We start from the raw sequence: 25,074 nt of genomic DNA, 5'->3' as shown, positions 1-25,074 counted from the left end.
AGCTTAACACTCAAGCTGCAGCACAGCTTCACTACCACCTATAGCCATATTTATCATTGCTATTCCACTTGCCTCAGGGAAGGAAAATCGCATCAAACCTGAAATAACCTGCCAGCTCCAGACTCCGGCATGTCCTACGCCAGGCGCAATCACTCGCACTGCCCACGTAAGCTGGGTATGCATGTGTTACTCCACGCGTATGCCTGTCCTTGCTGAGCACAACGTGAATGTAGGGCTTTTGTAGGTTTTTGAACTCTATACTACAAATTGTAGAGGAGATGCCACCAGGACACCAGGATATGGCTAACTCTGAAGAAGTAATGTGTGATTTCTTGGCTTTGCCAGCACTCCCTGACCTCCTTGGATGAGTGCTGCTGGTGATAGTCACTGTTCCATGCCCTCAAGAGCACAGGGCTTTTGACTAATGGGTTGAATACATGTTACCCTGAGCTTCCAATCACAGTGTGTATTACACTGGTTTTGGGTTGGGTTTTAATGTTGGGGTTTTTTTAGTTAAAATAACATGCTGCTGAATAGAGCACATAATGCTTGTGTAGGCTGGGCTTGGCTGAATGGAACTGAATGTCACAGCTATTTCTTAAATAAAAATCACCTGATTGGTCTTTATTTCCAATCCTGCAGGTGAACAAAGCCAAACCCCTGCACAAAGGAGACAAAAGCATTTTTCCCAGAGAGAGAACAGTGTTAACACTACCCTTTGAGCATACCATGTGCCCAGTGGCCCTGGTGAGCTTGTCCCTCTTCTGGCCTCTCTCCTGCACGGCAGCATCAAACCACCAGCCTCCTCTCCTGCACACCTAAAAGCCTATTTAATCCCAGATGCTGGGATTTGAGCCTCTCAGGCACAAATTTCTTTCAAAGCAAGGCCTGATGCTCTTCTGGATATTTGAAGGATCTCTGTGCCCTGTCATAGGTGGGCTCTTAGGGTTGAGTATGTGAGCGGGATGCAATATATACATTTATTGAGGCTAGGAGTACAGCACTTCCCTGTAGCTCAACTGTGCTTTTGTCAGGACACATTATAAGCAAGTCACTTGTCATGGTCGCATTATGAGCACCTTCAGCTGAGCACTGCACCACCATCTCAGCAGAGCGGGGGCTGAATTGGCAGTGGCACAGCTGCCTCCCCTGTATGGACCCACTTCAGCAGCTGGCAAACATCTGAAGAGGACTTGGTGCTGCAGTGGGAAAAGCCTCTAGCAGGGCTCCCATCTCCCCTCTACCTCTGGCTCATGCCTGTGCTGAGCAGTGATGGGATGATGGGGACCCTGTTTAAAACAGGGACTGAGCTCAGTAAGATGCAGCTGGAAACTGCATGTGGAAGTGCATACAGAAACAAAAAAGAAACCAAAAAAAAAAAGGGCAGGGGAAGATTCAAAGATCTCTCTTTGTTTGCCTCTTTTTCTGCCTGCTCTTCGCTCTCCCTCTCTCACTGTGAGTGCACACTTCTCACGTTTCTCCAAGCCTGAAACTACTGTGTGTATTTACGCTACTCAGATTTATTATCCATGCAAAGCAAGAGTGCCAATTAATTAGGACTGCATTTATATAACTCTGCAGGTAAAACCATATGTAGCTGCTTCTAAGTCAGAATGGGATCTTATTTGCGCTGCACTAGAAATGACAGGTTTTAAATATTGATGAGGGAAAGACGACACATGAAGGCAAAACCTCTGGTGAGAAGGCCCTTGGAGGCCTGGCATAAAACAAGGACTTCAAAGGACCAAGCTCACGTTGCTAGATCAGACACATTCAAGACTACAAGCGACCAGAGAGCTGCAGCCACCCCATGAACCTGGTGAACTTGGAGAGGCACTGACTCTTACATGAGGAGGCTCATGGAAACCTTGGCTGCTGCTCCCAACCATGAGCATGAGCCAGTAAAGAAGTGGAAGGGGAATTCCAAGTGACAAATGAAAACAAATATTCTAGGTGGCTGCATGGCTGTGACAGGCTCATTTATCTGAGCCACCAGGGAAAGAGCAACTGTGGCTGGAACATCATCTTTCCTGACACATCAAGCACTGGAGCACAGAAAGTGTTTCCCACTGGTAGATTAACTGGGTCAGAACTTCCCACTGTGGCAAATGGGGACCTGATACGCTATGAACGATCACAGGAGCTAATTTTAGCTGGGATCATCATGAAGGGATGCTCCATGCAGGAAAAGGCTCATGCTTCAGAAACTATGAGTTCTACATGCTTTCTAACCAAATTAAAACTAGAGAAATGTAAGCTTAGCACACACCAGTACTACAGGAGCTGCTGTAATGCAGTCCTTGGAAATGGGTGCAGGACTGCTACAGTGCTCCCATGTACCATATTACTGAGGAGGCTGTCATCTTAATGAAAATGTTCCTACAAGCTATACAGCAACTGCATATGCAGAAGAAAATAATAACCACCATTTCAGCTAATATAAGTTTATCTATAATTAATCGCTGGATTTTATTTAATATTTTTTATTGCTTTATAAGAGCTTCCAGTATGCTGCTGGTTAACATATAAAGGAACTGCAGCAATTTTTTATCCCTTGAACATCTGACTCTATAACTGCACTGAATAAAACCTCACATACTAACAGCAAGATGCTTAGATTTGCCTTGTACCTTCCCTGTAAAGATGTGACCTTCATTTTATACCTAGAAAGGAAAAAAATCCACAACATGGCAGAAAAATGAGGTTATATAATGCCTTCCCTGACTACATCTGCCCACTGCTGCCAAGGGGTCTACACAGAGATTTGTTTCACAGGATTCCTAATGCTTCTGACTAGGAGATGTGTTATTCCTATAGCTCAGCTGAAGTTCCAGTGGTTAAACTGGTGCAGCAAGGCTATTTTCTGTGCAAGCAACGAATAGAGAGCTTAATAGGGAACTATATATATGTCTAATATATGTATATACAGGGAAAAATTAAAATATATTTAAGCATATTCACACTTCTGCATTACAAAATTATTTTTCTTAGTGCGATTTGATTTAGTGATATTTAATTCTCTAATCTGGGGGGCTCTGGCAGTTCTGGCACACATTTTGAGTTCACGAGACTAACTTTCTCTGCATGAGGGGAAAAAAAAGCTGCAGCTCTAGTTCACGAAGATCCTGGTTTTCAGCCAGCTTGGGGATTTTCACTTCCACCGCAGTTAAAGACAGATACAAATCTACACCTCTCTGAGTGCCTGGAAGAAGATTCAGCCTTAAAGAAGGAAACTGCTCAGCTGCTGAAAAAGGAGACCCAAGTGTCAGACAGATGCAAGGAGGCACGCTAAGGATGGCAGCATGTCTTGGGGACAGCATAAAGTGCTTGAAGAGATCACCATAAGACTTCCCCGTTTGACTGTTTTATATATATGTTTGATGTTATTGCTGGATTTGCCTAGATAGGCCCTAAAATGAGAGGTACTTTGTAAGAGTTTCAGAAATATCAAGATGACAAGAAAAAATAGGATTCATTCATTTTGAGCTCTACTAGACAAGGAACAGACATGGCAGGAGCTCTATTCTTGGCTGTATTTAAAGAAAAGACTGGAAAACAAAAGAAAAACATCTACTGAAGGTCTGCACTGACAGAGGAATGGACGAATCGCCCCACTAACAGGCATTTCTCCAGCTCTTTTACTGTGCATCTCCAGTACAAACTAACTCCAGGCATTTTTGAGCTTGGCATCTTCCTACATCAATCCTTTTGGTGCTGCACTTGGGTCCAGTAAATGCACTCACTCAGCTTAGCCACCTTCACAGCATCCTATAATGAGTCAGAGCTCTTTCTATAAGCACAGTAATATGCCTGGCAGTACTGAACAGGCTGACTTAGGAGCCCCAGAAGCCACCAGCTCCAAGTGTTTATTTATCCTGGATGCTCTAATGGGTTTTAAAGGTCAACTGTATTTTGAAAACGGACTAACTTGAGTCTTCCACTCATCTCTTCTCCCAGAGATCTGTTGGTATAGTGCTGCCTACTGGAGGCACACCCCATCTTAGTCAGACCATAAAGTAGCATGGAAGAAACCTTGTTCTACTAACCAAAATAAATCCAGAGCCAACAGTCAACAACTGAAGTCAGTGAGAAGCTAGCATAAGAAAAAGCAGAGGCCAAAAGCCAACAGTCTGGCTGCTGCTGAAGCCTTTGGGTGCCACTGTGAGGGGTATGAGAGCTTGAGCAGTGCTGCTCTCTGGAGGAAAACTACAGCGACATAGACGGAGTGTGCTGGGTGCCTCCAGGCAGCAACATCAAACTAGGAGCAGCTGTGATGGTTGCTGTTCAGTACCTCTGTCTGGCTTTCAGATGCTTCCTGCCCCAAAGATCTAGGAAGAACAGACCAAACTATATCCACCACTGGCTGGCTGTGCTAGAAACAGTGGGGCAGCCTAGGGGTACAACACCCTTCCTGTGTCCCCAGGAAGAGGCATCATCCCTTCCCAGGGCAGACACTGGGAGTCAGTGTCCTGATGCTCAAAGCTGCTTGTGCAGCTCCTCCAGCCCACTCCCTGCAGCAGTGATGAAACTCTGTTTGCTAATCTCCGCCTCTACTAGTTTTCTGGTTTTCCTACAGCAGCCCACGGCAGATACATGACACCCTGCAGCTGGCAAAGCCACAGCTGGCTGCACTGGGGAGCATCCTTCGAACCTCTGCCACAACCCGCTACGTTTGCAACAGAAGGTCTGTACCTCTTCAAGGTCTCCTGCTTTAATCCTCACCATAGCAACTTGGCAGTTTCTTACTCACCATGCAAACAATGTCTAATAGGGAGGAGAGCTCATTTCACTCTGTAGCTGGAGACGCAGGTGAAGCTACACCCAGCTAGACAGACACAAGAAGATGGACACCTGAGAAGATGCCCACTCTGCCCTAATCCTTGCTGAGCCCATGGGGATGATCACATGGCTATGGAACTGACGGAAAGGGGCAGAGCAGTTGACGTCATCTACCTGGATTTGTGAAAAGTGTTTGACACTGTCCCACATGACATCCTTGTCTTTAAGTTGAAGAGACATCAATTTGATAGGTGGACCACTCAGTGGATAAAGAACTGGCTGGATGGCCGCATGTAAAGACTTGTGGTCAATGGCTCAATGTCCGGCTGGAGACCAGTAATGAGTGGTGTCCCTCAGGGACTGGTGTTGGGACCGGTCTTGTTCAACATCTTTGTCACTGACATGGACAGTGGGATTGAGTGCGCCCTCAGCAAGTTTGCCGATGACACCAAGCTGTGTGGTCCGGTTGATACGCTGGAGGGAAGGGATGCCATCCAGGGGGACCTTGACACGCTTGTGAGGTGGGCTGATGCCAACCTTATGAAGTTCACCCACGACAAGTGCAAGGTCCTACACCTGGGTGGGAGCAATCCCAGGAACAGCTACAGGTTGGGCAAAGAAGAGATTCAGAGCAGCCCTGGGGAGAAGGACTTGGGGGTGCTGGTCGATGAGAAAATGAACATGGGCCGGCAGCGTCAGCTCGCAGTCCAGAAAGCCAACCGTATCCTGGGCTGCATCAAAAGGAGCGTGACCAGCAGGTCAAAGGAGGTGATCCTGCCCCTCTACTCTGCTCTTGTGAGACCTCACCTGGAGTATTGTGTGTAGTTCTGGTGTCCTCAACATGAAAAGGACATGGAACTGCTGGAACAAGTCCAGAGGAGGGCCATGAGGATGATCAGGGGACTGGAGCACCTCCCGTATGAAGACAGGCTGAGGAAGTTGGGGCTGTTCAGCCTGGAGAAGAGAAGGCTGCGTGGAGACCTCATAACAGCCTTCCAGTATCTGAAGGGGGCCTATAGGAATGCTGAGGACGGACTCTTCATTAGGGACTGTAGTGACAGGACAAGGGATAACGGGTTAAAACTTTAACAGGGGAAGTTTAGATTGGATATAAGGAAGAAATTCCTTCCTGTTAGGGTGGTGAGGCACTGGAATAGGTTGCCCAGGGAGGTTGTGAATGCTCCATCCCTGGCAGTGCTCAAAGGCCAGGTTGGACAGAGCCTTGGGTGACATGGTTTAGTGTGAGGTGTCCCTGCCCATGGCAGGGGGGTTGGAACTAGATGATCTTAAGGTGCTTTCCAACCCTAACTATTCTATGATTCTATGATCACACTGGTGGCCCATGCTGTGGCAATCAGAGGATGCCCCTTGGTTACAGACCCCCTGTCTTTCCCCACTTCTCCAACATAGCAGGAGCATGAAAACTCCTCTTTGCCAGCTTTACTCCAGAGGTATCTCCTTCTTAACTTAGGACTGAAAACTGTAAGGCAGCTGGGAAGAGGCAATGGATGAAGAACCATGGGGAGCTATTAGAGCCAGGGGGAACAGAGGTGTTGATTTTAAATCCTGGCTATGATGGCATTAGCTTTTAACGACATGCGGGAAAGAAGGGAAAGGGGCACATCCCAGGGTAGCTGTGCACAGCCTGGCCCGCAAGGCAGCACCTCTGTAGCTCAGGGCACAGCTCACCAGCTTAGCAAGATTAGTCCTCCATTCAAAACCTGCCTGAGAAACAGCAAAGAGATAGAACAATTTTCTTCATGTGAAGAGAATGTATTAATTCAGCATCAAACATTGTATTCATTACAGGATTGCAGCTAATCTGGTGTCTGCTTTTATTCTGCTGTTGTTCTGATACTGTACCGCTTGCAGCAAGCAGACTGGGACAAAGGCTTCCTTGCCACAGTCCTCAGATAAACATCCACTGGGGCAGAAGATTTTGGGTATGTCTCTGTGCAGATCCTGACCTCTCTCAAAGCAGCTCACCAGCTTTGGGAAGGGTGCAGGATGCAAACAAAGCCTGACCTACAATGTACTGAGCATACAATGCTCTGTGCTCTGACATGACAGACCTACATGTTTACCAGACTGAAAAAATGCATTGCCTGGGACTTTCCTGTGCTGTTTTTCACCCTGGAGGGGCTTAGAGGACCACCCTGAAGAGGGGCCACACCATTACCATCATCATCACCATCAGCTGCCTGAAATTCTTTCCTGTGTGTGCTCCTGGCCTGGGGGCATTACCCAGTGCAGAGAGAGTCAGGTTAAACACAACAGATACTCTGACTCCTGCAAATAAAGGGAGTGGCTGCTCTAACAGTCCATTTACTGCAAGTCCTTTTTTCAGACACAGTGGTGACCCCTTTGGAAAGCTAATTTAATTACCGTTAACATATGAACCCTTCAATCAGACACTTGGGATGAGTTCAATGCAAGGCAATGGGTGTCTTTATGTGAAACCCCAAAAGCAGGGGAAAAGCTCCACTCCTTTTTTTTTTTTTGGTGGACTTCTGCAATCCAAGATACAGGAGCTAAACCAAAAGCGAGTGCTTTCTACAGAGTACGCAGCCAGGCTGAGCAGCTCAGCGACACCCAAAGTCAAATCCTGCAGCTGGATTTTAAATGGGGTGTATAATTTTCTGACCGATCACATTTGTAGCTGGTATGTTAAGACAAGGGTAGTGAAATCTTATCCTTCGGGGCACATATGGATCATTGCACAAGTCAGGCAGGCATCTGCCCCTCCCCTGCAAGAGAAATTGCAATTGGCAGGGACTGGAAGGACTGAGTTGAAATTAGGGACTAAAGGGGACACAAGTGGCACATGGCTGTGGTAAAAGGGAGCTTTTCAGCTTCTCAACTGTAACAGTCCGCAGTAACAAATAATAATAATGAACTTGACAGATGCCTGGACCAGCTTTGCCCACTTCAACCGAATACAGCTGTCACCTCAATAATGAGCTAACTCTACTCAGTAGTTCCAGGGATCCCTTTAAGTTTGGTATTTCAAGGGTTTATTTATAGCAAACCATCATTATTACCTCTGCAAGAATTGGCAACACTTCCTATGGTGAGGAGTGGCTGGAGGTGGGTATACAAAAAAGATGAGCAGGGGGCTTTGACCAGTCTAACAAAACATTTGGGGTTATGAGCCAGAAAGGTTAAGGCATGGTCATCTTAAACCAGGCTGAGAACAGTCACTTGGGACCTGCTACCAGAAATCATGCTGTTCCACCTGAAAACATCCTTTTGCCAGCCCATTGCTTGGCTCTGGCCAGTTACCTCCTCTAGCCTTCGCCTCTGCTCCTTCTGCTCCTCAATCCGCTTCTGCCGCTCAGCCAGCAACTGCCGCTTGTGCTCCTCATTCTCCCGCTGCTGCTGCTCCAGCTGCTGCCGGCGCAGTGCCTCTGACCGCTCCTTGTTCGCCAGCTGTAGCCTCAAGAAATCCCGTCTTAGTGTCGACTCCCCAGGCAGGTTTAGGATGGAGCTACATAGGAGAGAAGCATCAGAGAAGAAAGAACCCTTTCTTGCACCCTTAAACCTCTTGCCAGGGGGAGTTCTGCATGATTTTCCAATGTGGCCCCTCTCCCCTTCATCCTAACAGCATTTGAACGCCTGACAGAACTTGGCCAGCAAGGGATGGAGGGACGGGGGGACCACACATGTTGGGGCAGAGCAGCATGGCTCACCAATAATTCATTTGCTAAAGGCTTCCTTTACATTAAGTTTCTAACCAAAGCTGCTTCTGCTTCAGTGGCACACACTGAAGCCGTTCACAAAGCACATTTAGCATGAATCACTGCCAGCTATTAAAATATTAAATTATCTCAGTGCAATAATGGAATAACTTGATAATCATTTACAATGGCCTGAAAATTTTCACCAAAGAAAGTTCCAGCCCTACCACGCTTGCAGCAGCTCTAGAGAGGTTTCATGGTGAAAAGTTATGCTGAAACAGGGAGTTACACTTGGACGTAAAGAACTGCATTTTAAAGAGTCTTCTGCAATTTCAACTCACATTTTTTACACATCTGAATATCCACATTTCCATGACAGTACCATATTCTGCTGCAGATCCCACACATGATAGGGTACCTGGGTCTTTTTCCCCAGCTTTTAGATAGGGTGACCTAGAGCATCAGTTTATATCCACAAGCCATCCAGCAAAGGGAATATACTCTGTTCTGCCAGGAAACAGGACTCAGTGTTCAAACTGTCCTTTTTCCATTTCTAGCTCACGTCAGCCTGTAATCCAATCTAATTTTATAGAGTTACAGACACGTAAGGGCATAAATGAAATGCTGATTCTTACCTGGGCTCTCCAGAGTCATTTTCCTCCTCCTCCTCCTCACTTCCACTGTACTCGTACTCTGTCTCATCTAGGAACAGAATTGCTTGTCAGTGTCTTTTGCTGGACTCACTTGTTTTTCCAGCGGTTGAAAACCCAAGAGCTCTATAGTCAGAACAGACAACTCTTCTTCTCACATGGCAAAGAATAGGCAGGATGATTTCTATGCATCTTCTGTTTTTAAGGAAGGCTGCAAGGCCAGGGAAGCACAGGCAGTTTCCCTGGGTACTGGCACTTCGAATGCCTGGGCTGCAATCAGGGGAAGAGGGCTGCAAGCTTGGCTGGAGTGCCGCAGACAGCATCAGCACAGTGGGCAACGGCCCCAGCAACCACGGACACTCAGTGTAAAGACACGGGTATCCATAAAACAAGAATTTATCTCCATATGACAGTGATTGACCCCATTCTTCAGGAGGGTTCTTCAAAGGAAGGAGCACCACAAGCTATTGAAGCCACAGGCACTGGAAGGTGGGATTTAACTATGTCTCTGAAGGCACCAACTCCCCTCTCCCTAAACATACACTCTTCCTATGCAAATCCATGTATTTTCCAAGCAATGAAGACATCTGTGTAAAAGCTCAACTTCAATGTTGTGCTACATACTATGATTTCTATTGGGATACCATCTTCATCAGATGAAGAGAATTATAGTAAAAGAAAGGCTTGCATTTATCCAATTACTCTCCATCTCTAGGGTCCAACCTTCATCTGCCAGCCTAAATACATCCCTTCACTGGGATCCCATTTTATTGTTTTGATTGTAGTGAAATTTATTACAAGGGGCTGCGAGGTACGCATGAAAAATTAATACCACTACCAACAAGAAGAGAAATAGCGACATTATTAATTTGCTGGATTCTACATACGAGCTTTCAAATTAAAACTCAGTTCACAAGCAGCTGAATACTTCAACACATTCCTTTGGCTACCTGATCTTCATTCCAGAAGACTTTGATAGGGCCTGGAGAGCTCACTGGAAACATTCAGTTTAACAGGTTATTCCTAATCAATGGAATTGCTTTGGGGCAAGGGTCTTATCTCGATGTTCATTTGCACAACTCTGCTCATTGCTGGTGCATCATGAATGTCACACAGATCAACAGACATGGCATGAAATATGTGAGCTGCTTAGCAGCTTCTCCCTCCCAAGTGCCAGTACATAAATATGCAGATGTAAATTTTATACACACATTTTGATGAATCAAAGCTTAAATGTTCCATGTGCAAATTATCACCTGGACAAAAAAAACCACACAATTTTTCATCAGAGGAAAAAAAAATATTTAAAACCACTGATTAGTTCTAATGAGTCACCTGTAGGTTTTGTATGAACACTGACGGGTTTTGACATGGGTATTTTCAATGACTGAGAGAAAACAAATCAAACAAAATAATCTGACCTCAAAGCAATCAGAAGCATGGTCACACAAAAGGACCACACCTATTTAACTCAACCAATCTGCAAACAAACTTAGCCATCTGCATAAGGGAAACTGGTACCGAGACCATGAGAAACCCAGTCCTCTTTGCCATCCTTCTACCGAAACGTTCTACCTGCCTGGATATGGTTTGGTCTGTGCTAGGGATCTCCAAGCCCATGGCAGAGGTCAAGGATTGCCCAGAGTACTGCTTCTCCACTTACCCTTCTCCCTTCTCCACTAACCTTTCTCGCCTCGCTTCTTCTTAGTCCTGTCAATGTGGTCCTTGAGCTGGATGCGGACCTGCCTTTCATTGGGCTGGTCTCGGATGAAGGGGTGCTTCATCAGCTGCTCTGTGGTTGGTCTCTGGCTATGGTTCTTCACTAGGCAGCTCTCAATGAAGGACTGAAACTTTTTAGACCTGGACAAGTACAGAAAAGGAAGGTACAGAAAAAACAGGTACATATATTGATTCTTGTATTAGAAAGTGAGAAACCTGCAGGTATTTGAGAAGAATGTTTGGCTGTTACACAGTTCTGGCTCGGATATAGCAATCCAAAAGGATTCCCATGACCTCTCTTGATGCCTAGCACTGTCTCAAAGCTGCACCATCACATGTGTCCTCTTTTGCTTCATGCTCTCCTACTCTTCCCATGTATGCTCCTGTCTTTGCCTTCCTGGTGCAGTCAGGAGAACCCACCATTCTGCTGAGTTTGAGAAAGCTAGGAACCATCAGTATGACCAGTGAATTATCAAAGCCAGATGTCATCGGTGGTGACCAAGAAAATGCAAGGGAGCATTCCTCCCCCCTTCCCTCTGATCTGTGAAACTGCAGGTAGAAACAACACACAACACATAAAGATATAAATGCAATTCCTTAATGGATTGTTTCCCATATTTTAAGGCCCCGGATGGTGTTTCAAGAGATGTACCTTTCTGAAGCTGAGTGGGACTGACAGGTTGATTTTTCTTCGTTTTTTTTATTATTGGTAGATTTAACCACCTAACATTACATGGCTTGTTAAAGCTCAGACAACCTCTGGACAATGTTCACTGCCTGCAGCTCTTCCCTGCACTCTGAGAGAGACTCAGCAGTTTTATTAACCCACCAGGTCCTGGGGAGCAGCATGACCTAGTCTCCCTGATCATGATCCATGCAAATGGACATGCTCTTTGAGCAGCACCGCTTGGGCAGAGGTGGGAATGTGGCTGTGGGTGATAAGAGCCCAGCCCCAGCTCACAGTCTGCCCTCCCACAAACAGTTACATTGAATCTCAGCTAAAACAATCTCAGCTACATCTTTTAATAAACAGGTTTCTCTTCCTCTCAAGTGTTGCATACCCAAAGTTTTCCTGGAACTAATCTCACCACATTATAAACCCAAAAGAACAGGGATTTACATGGAAGAAAGATGTTGACAGGCCACTATTATCTCATGTTGCTTTAGCAAATAGTGTAAATGAGTGTAAATTAATGTCAGAAGCCAACAGATACTACGGAACTGCATTAGAGGTAAAACAATAAGCTTTCGGGGATTTTACTTTTAAGCTGTCAGACTAAAATTGATTCATCTTTTAAGTGCTAATCCATACAAATTGAGATGCAAAAATAAAATACACTACTTGATCCAATTAAATCCTCCCTCCAGCTTTATTAACAAGCAAATCTCCTTTCTGCACCTTGCCTCAAGAAACTGTGTGTCTTGGTGAATCCAGAAGGGACAATCCATGTGACGCTCAAAAAAATACCTGCTTCTAAAATACGATTCTCCCCTGTTGGTGTGAGACAGGAGGGACTCCAGTCCTGGATGCGTGGTCCACAGCACCCACAAACACTGTTGAGGTGAAGTAGCCTAAAAAGTTATCGTCCAGTGATGGGTCTTCCCATCTCTTCAGGATGGGGGTTGCAGTGCCCTAAGACACTTCTGTATTCTTGAGCTGGCTGAGCAGCTACAGACAGGCACCAGCTCAGGCCTCTGGTTTTCCTGCAATCTTCCTCTTAAAAAAAGTGAGCCTGTTGAGTGGCACAGCTCAGCCCTCACTGGAGCAGAAGACAAGGGTTTCCCCCCTGGCTCTGATCCAAGAGGAAGCCATAACACGTCTCATCTCCTTCCCAGGCACAGGTCAGCCCACCTTCATGAAATGTGCTTCTTCAGCTCTTGGGGTTTGTAAAGCTTAAATCAATGTTTGCAAAGTCTTTGTGGCCGCTTGGATGAGAAGCGCTATCACAGTGCAAATATCACCTCATTAACAAAGAGGGCTTGTCATCTCTTATAAGGCAGGGCTATGGAGTGTTTATGGGAATGACATTGCTGAAGCTCAAATTCATTTTCACTTGCTAAGCACAGGAAGAAGAAAATAAAGCTTCGTTGCTGGCTGGCTTTAATTGGGAGAGAAAATGATACTGAAGACTTTAATTTCATTAACGTACACCACCTGGTGTACTTTTATGTGTTGCTATGCACTAAAGCAAGGACAAATTCAAGGTTCAAGTTGAACCTTTCTTCATTTTGCTTTTCTCTTGTGAACTGTGCTTGTGCAAACCAGCTCGCTGGCTGCCAGAGAGCCACCGTGAAAGCCTACTCAAACATCTCCAGTCTTCTTGGGTAGGGCTTGCACAATGCCAGGACCCATCCTGGCTGTTCCCAAAACCTCCAGCTGAGAAATGAGTGTCCCACTAAAAGTGCTGACAAAAATTGCTTTTAAGGAAAAGGTGGAGTTGGTGGAGCTTTGTCTGGATCCTTTGGAGTTTCCCATTGCAATGAAAGCTTGGAAGATGCATACAGGTTTGAGCTATGCTGGAGAGCAGGAATCCCTGCTTGCTCATGGAGGGACCAGGTGAACACCACATTTCCCAGACGATCCTGCTCTCAAAGCTCGACCCTGGCAAGTACAGAATACAGCACTGGATAGACAGGCTGACCCTGCGCAGACACCACCACTGTTCACCACCACGAGATGTGCACCTGAGACAGCCACCAGACATGCAAGGGGAAGGCAGTGCCAAGAAACACCCTGACTTGCACAAAGCACATCCTTGTATCTCAGAGGAGGGACTAAAATACAACTTCCACCTTAGCTCTGTTTTCACCTTAAGAAGATGGGGAAATGTTCTGCTCAAAACCCACTGTCTTCAACTCCCCTCTGTCTGGAGGATGAGGAAGCCTTTGCTGCATAAACACCACTTCTGTATGAAAAATAAACTGAAATCTTACAATCTATTTTGTGCTTTAGCAGTGAAGATAATTAAGTAGGAGACTTGTGATGTGGCAGAAAACAATGTATAAACTATTTTCCCAGGTGAACAATGGTAACCTCAAAAGGCTGTGCAAGGAGAGTGAGCATCTATGACACCCTCTGCAGAGCCAGCTGGGAAAGGTTCCTCTACTCCTCAGCAGCAGCAGCTGATGATCGGGCTGAGAAAATTAAGATGCTCCCTGCCAAAGCCTGGGTCAGATTTCAGGGGTTGGTCCTAAACCCCAGCACCATGCATCTGATGCAAAGGACTCCAAGCCCCCCTCACTCCCCTCCCAGCAACAAAATACCTGTTGCTGTGGCACCAAGTGTATTAAACACCCATTGCTCTTCCTTTTGTGTTGCTTCAATAAGATAATAAGCATATAATTTTAAAGAGTTGGGTAAAACTTGCCTCTGCCAGCTCAGCCTATCTGCGAACAAGGGGCAGTGCTGTCTCTCTAACATCTGGTATATCTTTCCTGACCAAACCGCTATTGAACCTGGGCAGGCAAACAGCACAAACCAAAGATGAGAGTTTTTAAGGACTCCAGCTCCACTGGTACAGAACATACAGTAACAAAACAACATCTGCTGGGCTTCAGGAATATTTTTCCTACAGGTTTTTGTTGGCATGCTCCATGTATTTTTTCCTGCAGAATTTTAAAATAAAGCCCAAACTAAGTACAAATCACTGCATTCCTGGGTTTTTCAAGATAAACTATCCTTTTTTTTGGCCTGGAATCATGTTTCCACTTGAAAACGGAACCTGACTGGAAAGAAACAGGAGCCAAGCAAAGTGTCATCTAGTTTCAGGCTGCATGAATTGCCTTGGAAAAGCCAACTCCGTGCTGCGAAATTGCAGCAAAATCCTCTCTGCCTACTTAGGAAGCCCTCCATCCCATGGCTAGTGACTCCTTCAGACAAAATTGCATCTCCTTAGGAGATCAAGACCCAGACCTGTACTCATGGGAGTGATGCTGGAGACTGTGAACCCCTGAAGCTATATAAATGTAAACACCAAGTCCCCAACATGCCTGGGCTGCAGAAACAAGTTGCTCCTGAAAAGTTTGTACAGTCATTGGAGATTGAGAGAGAAACTCACCACTTTTTTGATTTCAACCTCGGGGCTGGGTTGCGGGGGATGAGGAAGAGGGCTCTCATGGGATGCATGTCACAGAGAGCTGCAATTTGCAAGAAGAGGCATTAAACATGGCACAGCATCTCACAGACCCCCCAGGTTTTCCAAAGAAAGGCTACACACTCAGCTGGGAAGACCCCAGGTTTCCTCTGAAGCTACAAGACCTGCATGGCAGGAGGATTTACAGTGACAACCCCTTGTCCCCGCAGCAGCCTGCAACTCAGGTGAGAGCTAATGTGTGTCGCCAGCACCACTTGTCTCAGCAGCAGGGCTGGCTGGGGATGCCTGCGCTCCTGCAGCTGCATGTCCCCAGTACCCTGCCAGGTACTGACAGCAAGAGGCCCAGAGCATGGTACAGCTGCACCGTGTGCCACCATGCTCTGCTTTACTGACTTGCATTTACCGGCACACAAGGGCAGTCCCAGGGTAACACTGAAAAGCCGCACCAGTATGACCTGTGCAGATGCACCATATGAACCCAGTGTGCCACTACATGTATCACCATGGAGGGTGGTAGAACATCAGCTCTGAGGAGTAGTCTTTTACCTACTTCCAGTCCTCCGCCCCTTCTTCAGCTGTATTTTATTTGAGGAAACTGAGTCCCATAGCGCTCAAGTGATGTATCAGGGGTCATACACCTCTGCACACTGCTCATCCTGTCTCCAAGGCCACGCTTTGTTCCCACGGACCCTGCAAGCCCCACCTCAGGGAGCCCAGGTCGCTTGGAAAAACCTTTTCACGGAGTTTCTTGCACAAAATCAAGTGCTGACTGGTGCTCAGCAACCCCCAGCACGTTACAGCTCAGGGTTAATTAAAGCAGATCAATGCATCTACTTACGGGGAGCGCCTTCCGCCATTTCAATGGCTGTTATCCCCAAAGACCACAAGTCACTCTGTAAGAGAAAGCAGAAGGACATGTGTGATACAGGGAGCTTCGTCGTAGCAGTGGCCACCAGGTGAGGGGGGGAGCGTGGCTCTCCCCAGCCCAGGGGGCTCAGTCCTGTGAGCCATATCTGTGTGTCCTCTGCAAGCCCCCACACCCACACCTTGGTCTCATCATCTTGCCATGTGCTAGAGCTTTAGAAGACGTTCCCAACCCCTCTCTTTATCACAAAGATTGATTTAAAAATGCTCAAGGCATTTCCAAAGTAGGGCAGGGTGACCTTACTGTGGCACCGCTCCCAGTAGCTGAGTGAGGGCACTGCCTAAGGAGATGCTGATGACCTGAAGGTCCCCTGGTGGGGGTATTCTACCAAGCCCTGTGCACCAAAGAACAAACCTCCAGCTCCTGGACAAGCTGGTGACAAAATACTCCTCAGTTTCACAGCTGGGGTAAGCAGTACCCCCAGCTGGCAGCTCCCTGTTTAAAGCTAGGTGATGCTCATCCATGGATTTGATACAGCTCCACAGAAAACAGGCTTCTTGGAACAGATAAAAAACATGAAGTACCTCGAGATACCTCAGGGGCTCTTGAATCATGGACTCATTAAATGGAAGCCTGAAATGCGGTGTTTCGCCAGTGTGACACTTACGGACACGTGCAAATAAATGGACACTTATCTACCCTGTTCCCAAGTCCTGCTCAGCCCACACGGCTGGCTGAATCTCCTGAATGATCAGAGCAGACAGAACATACCTGTCTAGAAATCATTTTGATTTCATACTTGATTTCATTTCACTCCTCCTTCCACTTTCTCCCTTGCAAAGAGGGACACTTGTAACTCCTTGAGAGCAGTGGTGAGCTGCCCGGCAGTGCCTCCTTCCCACCCCACCATCACTAATGAGCTGCAGCTCTCCTCTAGATGTGGTAACAAGCCCCAAAGGATGGCCTGGCTCTCCTGGCAGCAGCAGAGCCAGACACAGTACGTGCCCAGTAAGAGAAAATGAGCACCTTCCCTAAAGGCACTGCTGCAACTTCATTTTTTGGCAGAAGGCGGCTAATTTGTTATTCTGGACATCATGTATGGGACTGCTAATGATTCACAACCCAGCACCCACTGCGCATTGGGAATAGGACCCAGATTAGTTTTTGTGCTTTCATCTCAAGCACAGCCTCCAACACATGCCCAGGGGGGTGGAGACACCTGACTGTGATGGGAAGCTGGCAACGGCAAGGGCAGAAGCTGGAGGTGCACAGGGCACCAGAACAAGCCTGATGCTACACGGCTCCAGCTGATGTTGGACGGAGACCAGCTGAATTTCAGTTAGCACATCAAAACCAGTAAATGTTGTAAATGTGCATCTCAGGGTGTAAGGGACGGGCTCTGCCTTCCACCCTTCCTCCTGAACTTCCAGCTCACACCTTGCTCTCCCTTCATGCTGCTCTCTGTCACATCCCCACAGTCCTACTTCAGTTTTCTCCCTCTGACTCAAGAGCTGCCCTTTCCAAACCTCCTCAAGTCCCTAAACCTGCAATTGAGAGAGCAAATCACAGCAAAGTTGTTCTTCCCAGCACAGAGCCCCAGAAGCTCAGCCAGAGCTAAAAAAAGCCTCTAGGGACCACAAGCACCTTCTCACATACCCCCCCTAGGAAAGACAACTCTGATTTTCCATCTCAAGGCACTTTTCCTCATTTTTAACTGAAGTTCTCACCTTACAAATGCTGTCCTTGTACACATCTTTGTACCTGCTTAAAAATTCTCTCTCAAATACTATTTCCAGCCCTTTTACAGGACAGTCTCCTCCATTCTTTGTTTCTGGTAAGCCAGGATTTCTGCTGCATACTTACTTATTGCAGTCTTTCCATATGATTCAGCACACATGACCCCCTTCCCTCTGGGTTGCCAAATTCCTAGTGTGTCTTTCCATATCAAGGTGCCCAGTATTATATTCAAGATGCCAAATGATCTTAAAACTGGAGCAATATAGAAAGGGATTATCACCTCTCAGTCTCCCAGAGAAAGCAGACACCCAGCAGGAAGCACACATTTTATAATGATCAGGAATTCAGATTTATTCTTTTTTCTGTGGTGTTTTTGTTTTTGAGACTGAAAAGCTTTTCAGTCCACCCGGCAAAAAGATGCTGTGCTAACGCATTTCCATTGCCTTGAGTTGGGAAGGGAAGTAAGCTTCTCCCCTCCCCCTCCTTTTGAGTCTAAGCTTATTGACAAGATATTTCTAAAGAAAAAAGGAAGACTGTGGGGAAAAAACAACAAATAACTTCAACAATGTGGGGTTTCTATTTGTTACTTTTTAAACCGCTTTATTTTTGTGAGGAGGTATTTACTGACTTCTTCCATAGATTACACAGGCATCTCTTTCTGGCTAAGAAAGCAGTGAGATCTGAGGCTTTTTGTCCAACAGATTAAGCCTGCGAGGATTCCTTTTTTCACCCTATAAATCTCATCTTTTGTATTCACTGTTTTAAGCTGGTCAGCTAAACCTGAGAGCATCTGATTTGCATTCCTTTTAAAAGTAATAATTGCCATTTACAGGCCTCCCCTCCCCCCTGTAAAGCAAGAGCATCAGGTGCAGGGATGCGATTCCGAGTGCAAACTAATGGCTGGTGGACCCCACATCACCATGAGCTCCAAAAACACCCCACGGTGGGTGTGTCGGCACCAATCAACCTTGTATTTCATACCCCCAGCCAAGGGAAAACAGTCAATGCCAACTACAGAGGCACAGGCACCTCAGCTCGCTATGAGCATTTGATCCTCAGGGACAATAGAGGGATTCTGGTCCCGGTGCTTGTGCATTGGCATATTAAGTGCCCTAGTTATTTTGGAAAGAGGAAAAACCTCAGGGATTTCTGAGGGCAGAATGTAGCCTATGAAGATATCAGTCCTTTTAAAGAAAAAGACAGTAATAAAAAGCTGTGAATAGAGTGCTGCACCAGGCGGCTGCCAGTGGAGAAGCAGCAAGAGCAGCTAGTGCAGGCCATACCCCTGCTAAAGAAGCACTGCCATCAGCAGAGCTGAGGAAATGCCTGTTGTAGTTGGTTAATCAAAGAGTATTAAGTAATTGCAGATTAAACTATTTCTACATGTCCTTATCATTAATGATTTATGTAACCCAGAGTCTGAGCTCAGAATGGAGAGCTGCTCTCTGGAAAAACCATCAGTTCAAAAGTTGACTGAAGTACTCAAATAGCTGCAATACCAAATCATCGCTTGGTTACTTTAAAATCCTCCACCTCTCAAAAATTTCTCTGAGTGATTTGTAATGGCAGTCCAAATTGTGCCACGATGGCGGGCTGTTGCACTATTACATTGCAATGTCCTACTGTTAGAAAGCAGCCACCCTGCTTCACACTACAGGGGCTCAAAGCCCTCATTAAACATTACCTCGCAAAGTGACCTCTCAGCATGCGCACGATCAGAGGTACAGTGAGCTTTTATGTGTCTGAGCTTCTTTTCCCAAAGCTCATGTGTCAGTGTCTTACTCTCCTCTCTGGACATCCTCACCGCACCTTAGGGGGTTCTGAGCTAGAAATTCAAGTTCTGGACGCTTCAAAAAACAAAGGGACAAAAAAACCTCCAAGGGACTCTTCTATAGATGTGTGTTCAGAAACTTGCAGTGAGGCAGAAACAGGATAAAGTACATTAAGCTCTTCCTGTTTTAATCCTCAGAACTTGCTGTTGTTTGAAAGGGGAGGTGGGATTCCTAACCCTCCAGCAGACCTGCTCTGCGCCACACTGTAACTCAGCTGCACTGCTGTGCTGTCACCAACCCAAAAATAAACTTCAAACAGGCTAGAGACATGTGAAAAGTAGGTCAGCCCCCTGAACCTCGGATTGTCTGACAGCCTTCAGATCTCCCTGCGAATACCAGCCTGCAGGCCAGGAGACGTGATTTTGCCCTTTCTAAACCTGACCTGACTTCCCTCCAGAGCAAACAGAATCATAGAATCAATAGGCTGAAAAAGGCCATTAAGATCATCAAGTCCAACCATTACCCCAGGACTGCCAAGCCCACCACCAAACCATGTCACTAAGGGCAAACTGATCTCAAGGCATGGCTGCCCCTCACAATGATCTCCACTCAGTCACCCCTCATCTGCCACCCACAGTGGCCCACACTGCAGAGCTGCCGCTCCTACCCCTCATGGCCACCCCTCCTCTACTCTCATGGCCTCCCCTCACAACTGCTCCTCATGGTGATCCCCTCACATCCCATGGCTGCCCTTGCTTTCCCCTCATGATCTCCCCCATGGCCACCACTCGTCTCAACTCACGAACTCCCCTCATAGCCACTCCTCTTCTGCCCTCATGATCTCCCCTCATGGCCACCCCTTTTCTCCCCTCATCATCTCTCATGGCCACCCTCTTCTCCCCTCATGATCACCCCTCATGGCCACCACTCATCTCCCCTCATGGCCATCGCTCATCTCCCCTCATGATCCCCCTTCATGGCCACCGCTCATCTCCCTTCATGATCTCCCCCCATGGCCACCTTTCCTCTCCCCTCATGGCCACCCTTCCTCTCCCCTCATGATCTTCCCTCTTGGCCACCCCTTGTCTTCCCTCACAATCTCCCCTCATGGCCGACCCTCCTTGTCTGTCACGATCTCCCCTCATGGCCACCCCTCCTTTCCCCTCAGGAAACGGAGCGAATACAGCATGTTTGACTGTAGTATTTAAACATGCAGCACTGAAAAGCAGGCTGGGAGGTAGGAAGCCTCAGTCTGACACCTTTCTTAGCATGGGGAAAGACTTCTTCACAGTCAATTTGGATACATGAGCAGCACAACAAAGATTCACATTGGACCTGAACTGGCATCTCAAAATCCAACAGCCAGAAAGCAGGAGGAGACTATGCTGCTTGACAACATATTTTTCCAAGCTTCAAGAATACACAAAATCCCTAAGTGCTCGAGTTCATGTTACTGGGGCATAAAATCTGAGATTATACCAAGCACCTATTTCAGGTGTTTATGATCACAACTCTCTTTGCAAGCTCCTACAAGTGCTGTGCTTCCCTGCCTTACTAGTAGACGTGCTAGACTTTGCAAAGATTACATTTGTAATGACATACAAATGAGTAGGAGGATGGTTGTTTAGGTACCTTGAAGTCGTAAGTGGCATCAGGATTTTCATCGCAGGCAATGACCTCGGGGGCCATCCAGTAAGGCGTTCCAATGAAGGTGTTTCTCCTGCCCACTGTTCTGTCCAGCTGAGCACTGACACCGAAATCCACTGCGGATCAGACAGAACAGGACATTGTAAGGTCAGAGACAAACCTAAGCATCACCCCTCTGTTGAATGTAAAACATCGAGTGCATTCAGATCAACTCCTCTGTGTGGTCAAGAAAGAAATACGCAGCCAGAGATATTCCTGTTTGATCTTTGCTGAGATCAACAGAGGTCATTCAAGGACAAACCTTGATGTCCAGGTTTTGTATGAAACACTGTGCCTTTTCCTCCTTGCCAGGAGGCAATAAAAAGAAATCACAGCTCCTCATACTAATGAGAAACAGGGTTATCAACATGAATAAGCCACTGCCTTTGTTCTATGCTTTCTCATTTGAATTAAAGCCTGTCAAGTATTGGTAGAAGCCTCATTTTTCTACCTAAATTCTTACTGGAAATGGTAGAAATGCAAAAGACTTCAGGAACTAAGGGCCAAGGACAAAGGCCCATAGGGAAATGTCAAGCAGAGAGCTGCAAAATGAAGCAAAACCTGATGAAATCAAATCAGTGACAGAATACTCTATGGTCCACTAAGTTCACTTTGCACAGCACAATGGCTGGAGATTTGCCCTGGAGAATTTCCCCTTGGAGGGGAATCTTCACCAGCATACAGCCAAATGAGCTGGTGCTACCATCTGTTAAGACAGGGGTTTATTCTGCTGTAAAGAGAGAGGAGACATATGGGAAAACAAGGCTTGTACCTCACTTTACCAGTGTAAATGATCTTCCATCAGTAGCTGAAATTAAGACATGCAAACCAGCCTTAACATTGGTGCTGGACAACTGAGGATATCAGCACATCATCTATGCTGATCTGCTGTCTTCCATATGATCTTTACATGAATGCCTGGTCTTCCTCAGGGTGACTAACACCACCTATGAAAGTTTGAGTAGTTCTTGAAAATTAAGCTGTCCTTAACAAGTTAGCCTGAAAAATAAGTCTGGATTATGTCACACTAAACTGAATGAATTATGATCCTGTAGGACACTTCTATGAAGCTGTGGGGGAACAGAGTTTGATAATGTCTGGCAATGCACACAGGGCAACTTTCAGTCTGGGGCATGAAAAAATGGTCACTTGCTTAACCTGTATCTGATGAAAGAACTGCCCAAACTACCTTTCTGAACAGAAACACCGCTACATCTTTGCAGGCAGAACTTGGCCATCAACCACTAGCAGTTTATAACACAGCACTTGGTCAACACCCAAGGTCATGTTATTGAGATTGGCATGAGAAAAAACACAAGAGTAGATCTCAGTATCCATCCCCTTTCTCCAAGCTGTATACAAGTCAGTTTTGCTGCTTCTCTCCAGCCAGCTCACCTGCAGCTTCCAAGAGCTCTAACCCACTCTTACCCAGTTTAACTTCTGCATTTTCTGTCAGCAATACATTCTGTCCCTTGATGTCTCGATGAATTACTTTGTGCTGGTGTAGATGACTCAAGCCCTAGAGAATTCAGAGAAAGGTTAGAGGAATCCAAGTTCAAAGCATGTTATTTTTGGACATTCCTCCTCAACCAATTATGCTCTGGAAACGAAAGATTCACAGTTGGAGTTAACCACTTCAGAATCCTTTTGTTTAGAATGTGTTCAAAATATCACCCTGTGTCACACACTGGGAGGACATGCCCAGCAAGCAAAAGGCCCATCGATAGGCTGTATGTGCTGCAGTGGGTGCTCCCCATTGCAGGAGAACCATCAAATCTATAGGGATTAAACCCAACCTTTCAGTTTCTGCAGTTAACTCATATTAACCCAAATTCCTCTGTAGCTCTAGACATATTTTCCCCCATGTGCTCCTTGCCTTAGGGAGCAATTTCAGTGACAAAAATAACAGAATGCTTTTGTCTCTTTTCTCTATTTCCATCATCCAGAAACTGAAGAAAACAATTTGCTTGTTATATTGGTCCAATAAACTGGTCTTTAATACACTGAAAAGCTTACATTAAAAAAGCTACCATGCAAATGCAAATGTTATAACTTGCACATACTCCTAACAGAGATATAGCTCAAAATAAAAGCCTGTCGCAAAGGCCAAAGGTAAACTAGCTTTTCCGTTCTGCTTTTTTATTAACTCATTAATTTCTTTTTGCAACCTACATTTTTATTTCATTCATTTATTATTTCAGAGTAACATCCATCTATACTGCCAGCATAGGAAAAATATGGATGACTTCAAAACCTCATTTTGCATTAGGTTCATATTTCACATAAAATATTAATATTTGAGGAAGAAAGTCATTTCTGCTATCATCACTGGTAGTTAGGAGTCATTTTACGCTTGTTACCCTGGGATACAACTGTGGAATCTGTATGGGAGCCCTTTTTTAGCCATGTTATACCGGGTTAGAGGCACCTTTGTGCATTGGAGGCAAAACAAAAATCTCACTGAATTTCAATAACTGCTTGAACAACATGAGATTGAGCTTCATGTTAGAATTACAACTGGCTGCCAACGTCTAAACCAAGTCTGAGCCACCTTCTCCATCAGGAAGGTGGGAACCTTTCATCACCTGAAACCCTATGGAGGTTGCCAACCAATGCCGAATGCATGGCCAAAATACAAGTGATGACACTCAACAGCGGCCCTGGGACTTGACTCAGTGGCTGGGTTCTGACTCACTGCCAGGGACTATTTTAAGAAGTAGGATCACAGTGCTCATACATTTAAATAACCCTGCATAACTGGCTTTCTGGCACTGAAAGTAGTGTCCATATAACAGCTGATTAGCTACAGCACCACACCTTCTGCCCATCATGTTGGTGCGGACAGTGTCATGCAGGGTCAACAGGGAAGTGCTGTGTCACCTCTAGACACAAGCAGCAGCCTCAGTGGCAGTGTTGGACACCCCTTCTGGAGCAGTCATCTTGCTTCACTGTCTTCCACAGAATCATAGAATCGTTTAGATGGGAAAAGATCATCAAGTGCAACCATAAACCTAACAGTGCCAAGTCAAATCCACCACTAAACCATGTCCCCAGGCACCACATCTACATGTCTTTTGAATACCTCCAGGAACAGTGACTCCACCACTTCCCTGAGCAAGCTGTTCCAATGGCTGACAACCCTTTCGGTGAGGCAGTTTTTCCTAACACCCAATCTAAACCTTCCTAGGCACAACTTGAGGCTGTTTTTTCTCATCCTATCACTTGAAGACTCTATCACTTGAAGAATGCTCTTCTTCAGGTTTCCTTCACATGCTCAATATTTCTGTTTCTTCTTGAACAAAACCTCTGTTGGTGGAATGACAGGCTTTAATTTTGGGCAGCCATTCCTATCACATCATAAAACCTCAGCTGTGCAAAATGCAAGCAAGCCTTTGCTGAAGCTGACATCTCCCAGTACAAGACTCTGGCACGGCCCATTTTAAGACATTCCAGTCAAATATTTATCTTGTCGGTATAAAAGTTGCAGCATCCTCATTAAAGCCAGAGATATGTGGATTTAATAAAACATAGGGTGCATCTGAATAAAGAAGATTCTTCCCACAGACCTTATTAGTGCTCACCTTTCTGTCAATTGAAAATATAATTCTAATGTCAATAAATCTTTGCCCTATTAATACTAAGGATTTCTGTTGTTGTTGTTGTTGAAGGAAAAAAGAGGGTTAAAAGTCAGGGAATTAAGAGAGCTACAGGGCTCTCTTAGCTAGAGGCTCGAGCCCATGGCAGCATGGCAGTCATTCCATGTCTCCTGAGCACCAGCTGCAACACTCCAACACCACCCAACATTCAGCTCCCTCTGAGCACGTACCCGTAAGATCTCTCTGCAGATGTAGGCAATCCACTCCTCCTTCAAGGTGTTCCCCTTCGTGTTCTTGATGAGGTCAGTGACAGAGCCTGCGCCGCAGAACTCCATCACCAGCTGCCAAATGGAACAAAAATGCCATTACTGTAATGACAGTGACAGCATCCTCCAAGCTGCCTGACCCTGGACCCTGGTAGGACCAGGTAGGACCCTGACACTGGCAATGCAACTGTGGGGCCACCACAGTGCTATGCAGAGCCACTGGGACACAATCT

At 46.1% G+C, this 25,074-nt stretch overlaps 1 protein-coding gene across 7 annotated transcripts in view; it reads right to left on the bottom strand.

Annotated features, from left to right (window-relative positions):
* Positions 1-25,074, bottom strand: part of TNIK (TRAF2 and NCK interacting kinase) — a 164,151-nt gene that overhangs the window by 41,649 nt on the left and 97,428 nt on the right. For 5 of the 7 annotated variants that reach the window (XM_065674578.1, XM_065674583.1, XM_065674584.1 and 2 more), the window contains exons 5-13: positions 24,806-24,916; positions 22,408-22,498; positions 20,926-21,056; positions 15,758-15,812; positions 14,884-14,962; positions 10,791-10,966; positions 10,318-10,362; positions 9,092-9,158; positions 8,062-8,266 (exon numbers count right to left, since the gene is read on the bottom strand). In XM_065674578.1, the coding sequence (XP_065530650.1) occupies positions 8,062-8,266; positions 9,092-9,158; positions 10,318-10,362; positions 10,791-10,966; positions 14,884-14,962; positions 15,758-15,812; positions 20,926-21,056; positions 22,408-22,498; positions 24,806-24,916 (960 nt within the window). The remainder of the gene's footprint in view (positions 1-8,061; positions 8,267-9,091; positions 9,159-10,317; positions 10,363-10,790; positions 10,967-14,883; positions 14,963-15,757; positions 15,813-20,925; positions 21,057-22,407; positions 22,499-24,805; positions 24,917-25,074) is intronic. The other 2 variants (XM_065674579.1, XM_065674582.1) reach the window with 1 other exon arrangement.

This window comes from Lathamus discolor, chromosome 3 (genome assembly GCF_037157495.1).
Source record: "Lathamus discolor isolate bLatDis1 chromosome 3, bLatDis1.hap1, whole genome shotgun sequence".
Lineage (NCBI taxonomy): Eukaryota > Metazoa > Chordata > Aves > Psittaciformes > Psittacidae > Lathamus > Lathamus discolor.
The sequence above is the reverse complement of the archived record's forward strand: the minus strand, read 5'-3'. Positions and strand labels throughout refer to the sequence as shown.